The 5,778-nt window shown below is 43.2% G+C and overlaps 1 protein-coding gene across 1 annotated transcript in view; it reads left to right on the plus strand.

Annotated features, from left to right (window-relative positions):
* The window catches only part of NOL10 (nucleolar protein 10), a 13,525-nt gene that overhangs the window by 5,802 nt on the left and 1,945 nt on the right, over nucleotides 1-5,778 (plus strand). Inside the window, exons 4-5 of the mRNA XM_015407778.1 lie at nucleotides 3,588-3,665; nucleotides 4,707-4,744. Coding sequence (XP_015263264.1) covers nucleotides 3,588-3,665; nucleotides 4,707-4,744 — 116 coding nt within the window. The remainder of the gene's footprint in view (nucleotides 1-3,587; nucleotides 3,666-4,706; nucleotides 4,745-5,778) is intronic.

Here is a 5,778-nt window from a genome sequence, read left to right on the forward strand (position 1 = left end):
ACCAGGGCCAGTGCGCCTCATGATGTTAATACGGTGGTGGTACAATGGCGGTGGCAGCCCCTACTCGAAAGCCTGGTGGAAGAGCTCCGTCTTACAGGCCCTGTGTAACTGCATAAGGCTTACTAATTCAACATGTAATTCAACATGTAAGGGAAAACAATGACAGCAAGAGGAAATCAATACACAACAGAATCCAAAAGAGCTTGTCACAAATGAATGCCTGTAATAAATAGTCCTTGCGTTCACCCGAGATCATGCTGATATGGGATGATCCACTAGACTTATTTCCATGCTGGATGTTGATTAAGCAGTGATCTTCGGGGATGATGGTCCCAGCCTCTAACAGTGCTCAACATGGCAAAAACAGAACTCATGATGAGGGAAGGGAGTTGCAGCCTAGGATTGACATAGGGGTAGTACATAAATACCTAGTTTCTTTAAATGAAACGAATTCGTCAGGGCCAGATGAGCTGCATCCAAGGGTACTAAAAGAACTCTCGGGTATAATTTCTGAGCCTCTGTCCATTATTTTTGAGAATTCTTGGAGAACAGACGAGATGCCAGAAGACTAGAGGTGGGCAAATGTTGTCCCCGTCTTCAAGAAGGGGGAAAAGGAGGAACCGTGTAACTTACCAACCCGTCAGCTTGATGACTATACCTGGGAAAGTTTTAGAACAAATACTCAAACAGACAGTCCTCGAGCATTTAGAAAGGGCAGCTGTGATTACTGAGAGCCAACTTGGTTTTCTCAAGAACAAGTCATGTCAGACTAACCTTATCTCCTTTTTTGAGAAGGTTCTACCTTGCTGGTTCAGGGGAATGCTGTAGACATAGTTTATCTTGATTTCAGTAAAGCTTTGGATAGGTTTCCACATAATATTCTTGTTGACAAATTGGTAAAATGTGGTTTGGATCCTATGACTGTTAGGTGGATCTGTAACTGGTTGACAGATTGCACCCAAACAGTGCTTGTGAATGATTTCTCACCCTCTTGGAGAAGAGTGACAAGTGGAGTGCCTCAAGTATCTATCCTGGGACCTGTTTTATTCAACATTTTTATCAATGATTTGGATGAAGGAATAGAGGGAATGCTTATTAAATCTGCAGATGATACTAACTTGGGAGGCGTAGAAAATACGATAGAAGACAAGAGTCAGGGTACAGGATGATCTTGACAGGCTGGAAAACTGGGCTAAAACAAATAAAATGAATTTTAATGGGATTAAATGTAAAGTTCTGCATTCAGGTAGGAAAAATCAAATTCATCATTATAGGATGGGGGAGACTTGTCTTGGCAGTAGTATGTGCAAAAAGGATCTAGGGGTCTTAGTAGACCATACGCTGAGCATGAGTTAGCAGTGTGATGCAGTAGCTAAAAAGGCAAATGCAATTTTGGGCTGTATCAGCAGAGGTATAGTGTCTAGATCACACAAAGTGATGGTATCGCTTTAGTCTGCTCTGGTTAGACATCATCTAGAGTACTGTGTTCAGTTTTGGGCACCACAGTTTAAGAAGGATATAATCAAGCTGGAACGTGTTCAGAGGAGGGCAACAAAGATGGTGAGGGGTCTGGAGACCAAGTCCTCTGAGGAAAGGTTGAAGGAGCTGGGTATGTTTAGCCTGGAGGGGAGACGGCTGAGAGGTGATATGATAACCATATTCCAGAAGCTAGATGGCCGTCTGACAGCAATGTTGATTCTGTGAACTTAGGCAGATCATGAGAGGGAGGACTGGAAGGGTTACACCAGTGCTTAGTTCTTGTGGCCCTTTCTTACATGCCCAGGGAAATGCTGATTGCTGTGTTGGAGCTGCGGTGGCTCAAGTGGTTAAGATGCTGAACTGCAGGCTGTGGAAGGTCAGTAGTTCAGCAGTTCAAGACCCGGGTGCCGCATGATGGAGTGAGCTCCCATCTCTAGTTCCAGCTCCTGCCAACCTAGCAGTTCGAAAGCAAGAAATTGCAAGTAGATAAATAGGTACCACTTCAGTGGGAAGGTAACAGCGTTCCGTGCGCCTTGGTGTTTAGTCATGCCGGCCACATGACCACGGAAACGTCTTCGGACAGCGCTGGCTCTTCGGCTTTGAAACGGAGATGAGCACCGCAACCCTAAAGTCGGATTCGACTGGCTTTCGAGCAAGGGAACCTTTACCTTTACCTTTTTATGTTGGTGTCAGGAAGCAATTTTTCTCCAGGCCGGTTTGGCTGGAGATCCTGAAGGCATGGAACAGTGGTCACTGGGGGTGTGTAGGGGGAGGTATTTGTGAATTTCCTGCATGGTGCAGGGCGTTGGACTAAATGACCCTGGAGGTCCCTTGAAATTTATGGTTCTATGTTTCGTCAAGGCTTCCTCAAAGACGGAACGATTTTCCAATAAGCATCACAAACATTCTGTATACAATTTCCGGAAAATTACTTCTCTAAGTGGTTATGCTGCAAAGAACCTTCAAATCAGCAGTGCTGTACATTTGAAGGTTCTTTGCATGATAAGCGCTTAGAGAAGTAATTTTCTTGAAACTGTATACAGAATGTTTGTGATGCCTATTGGAAAACAATTCCTGCTTTGCGGAAGCCTTGGCAAAATGTGGTTTACAATAGCTAGCTCGCCTGTTAGAGGCTGGGACTGTCATCACCAGAGACTACTGCTTAATCAGCGTCCAGCAAGGAAATGTCAGGTGGATCATCCCATATAAGTGTGACTTCAGATGAATGCAAGGACCATTTTTACAGGAGTTCATTTGTGACAAGCTGCTTTGGATTCTGTTGTGAATTGATTTCCTGTTGATGTCATTGTTTTCCCTTGTTTGGGGATAAAAAGCTGGAAGGTTACTATATCTGGCTCTCATAAATCCGATTCATGCAAAGACTGTACGTGAACAGCCTTGGCAGCTGATTGGACTGGAGAATTGTGTGGGCAGCATTCATTTACGTATGTGCTTTCCAGTCAGGGATACGTACAAGGAAATCTGCTTCTATGTATATATAGCCCCTAGCTGGATTGAGTGGCTAAGTGTGCGGGCTCTAATCTGGGCGAACCGGGTTTGATTCCCCATTCCTCCACTTGCAACTGCTGGATGACCTTGGGAAAGCCATAGTTCTGTCAGAGGTGTTCTTGAAAAAGAGCAGTTTCTGTCAGAACTCTCTCAGCCCCACCTACCTCTCAGGGTGTCTCTTGTGGGGAGGGGAAGGGAAAGGAGTTTGTAAGCCACTCTGAGACTCCAAGTGAAGGGCGGGGTATAAATCCAGTCTCCCCCTTCAGTGGCATGGCTAGAAGAGACTGTATATTTGTGGATTTTAATCTAAAGGGACAGGTTATTCCTCTGTAAACAGTGTTTTTAGATGGTTGACATGTAGATATATTGGCTTGGGCTTTGGTCCTGAAACCAAGTTGTTTGATTAGTCCAATTGCCATTAGGAAACATAAACACACTCAATAAACCCCAGGATAGTAGCCTTTTTTTTAACGTCCATTAAATTCTAGACCAGAAACATCTCTCAAATAGTGACTTTTATTTCCTTCTGAACAATGTATTGGATACATTTTTGAAGCAAATTCTTTTTCTTACATTAATTATCTTGCCATCTTTTACAGGAACATATAAACCTAGAGTCCGATGTTTTGATACCTATCAGTTATCCATGAAGTTTGAAAGATGCTTAGATTCTGAAGGTTAGTGAAACAAATTATCGTGAAAGCTGCTATGAACTATGAATTAGTGAGATGGGTGAAAAGATGCTAGACCAGAAGTGACCAGAACCTGTCTTGCTATCTGTAATATAATTGTGCTTTCTTTGTAGTTCTGGAAATCAGCCAGTATGGTTTGTCCTTCTTTGTAAGGTATACTCATCTAGGAAACAGGAATTTTTGAGAAAAATACTAACAACATTCTGCTTGAGCTCCTTTTGAAACCAGATTTTTCAAGAATACCTAGTGATGACGGGGAAGGGGGAAACAATAGAGAGAGTGTGGCTATTCAGGTACATTGTGTATGAATCTTTTTGTGGATCATTGCCTTTTTGTGTCACTGACAGTGCAGTCCTGAACAGCATCATACCCTGTTTAGGACTGCACTGCGCACTGTTACATATGAGTGAAAGCAGTTATAGGTCATTATGTCTACCCTAACATCTGCACTGTGTATTTGAGAGTAGCCTTGGGTTATATTCTTGTAAAGTCATCTTGTTAATAGGAGAGTCCTTGGCAGAATGATGCCCTGATAAATAAGCTTGTAATTTGCTACTTACCTGGGGCAAATAGCAGTTGACTGAGTGAACACTAACTGTGAGAATTGCAACCAGGAGGTGATATTGCTGTGTTAGGTGGTGTACATGGCTCTCTTCTGCACTCTTTGTCTAAATTGCTAATGGGTCTCTTAAGACAGAAGGGACTAGCCATTTGGTCTAGTACGGTGGCAGCAGAGAGCAGACACAAGAATTGAGAATGGTTCCCTTGCTTGGGCTTGCAACGGCAGATAAAGCAGGGACATGGATGAAAAGTAGCACTTAGAGTGACCGTTCGCATAACAATGCAGAAACAGAGCCATGCTAATAACAGTGCCTGTATCAGCATCCTCTGTGGCTTATGAGATCAGGAAGAGATCAGAGGTTCTTCATGTAATTAAGCTTGAGTTGGTAGGCTGTACAGTGTGGTTTAAAGGTGAATGTTTGACTGGCCTCTAATCATGAGCTGCTTTTTTTTTTGTTTCCTCAGTGATTACATTTGATATTTTATCAGATGATTACTCAAAGGTATGTCCATCTTTTTGTTACTTACCTGGACAGCAGTACGTTTCATTTATTAGTTGTCAGAAGCATCTAACTGAGTGTTCACATGCCCAAGGATTAGATTCCTGAAAGGAAGTAGAACATACCTTCTATTGGAATATCTTACTTATTTCTTGAAAATCTGGGAGGGCTTGGATATTTGAAACTGTCATGGCTCAGGTGGGGTGTCACCTGACGCTGCCACCACTCTGGTTCCAGGCTCCTCTGAGAAGGCCCAGAGCACCCTCCCAGGCCTTTAGACATCCCTTTTGGTTGAATAATAGGCGTGAGGACCAGGCAGAGTGAACAATGAAAATAGTTTATTTTATAGGAGGTCAAACAAACAAGGTGCAGAATAATAACAGTAAGTGGGTGAAAAGAAAAGAAATCAAATGCCCTAACACGTCTGTGTAGATTCTCTCCTCCCCAGGCTAATCCAGGAATGGAAGGGAAAGAATTCTACACAGGAACCATACATTACGCAAGAACCCAGGATAGATAGCCTCTCTGGATTTACAGACACAGCCACCAGGATCTCTAGATTAATCCCTCACCAGCCTGAGATTAGAGATCCAGAATCTCAGTTGGCATGTGGATTTTACACTTCCACAACTCTGCCCAGAGCTGTACAGTTAATCTTAGCAAGGTAGCACAATTGGTGAGCAGTTCAGACAACAGGACTTAGCTTGGAGTCAGTTACCCATCAAAACAGACACTAAGTATAAACCAGAATAAAGTTTATTTAGCACAGAATTTAACACAGACTACAGGGAGTACTGAAAACAAGAAAACTTATGGCCCTTGGCCCTAACTAAACATTAGAGATCTGCATAGTTACCAGGATGATCCATAGTCAAGAAGTCCCAGTACAAAGTCCAATTAGGTCCCATCTTTGTACAAAGCATGCAGCCATGTGCTCACAAGCAGTCCTTTGTTCTCTCCCAGGCCACATGGCATCCCAGCATCTCAGATAGACAGACACAGATCAACAGAGAACATAGCAGGAACCGAACAGAGAG

Source organism: Gekko japonicus, unplaced genomic scaffold (genome assembly GCF_001447785.1).
Source record: "Gekko japonicus isolate JY-2015 unplaced genomic scaffold, Gekko_japonicus_V1.1 scaffold2754, whole genome shotgun sequence".
Taxonomy (NCBI): domain Eukaryota; kingdom Metazoa; phylum Chordata; class Lepidosauria; order Squamata; family Gekkonidae; genus Gekko; species Gekko japonicus.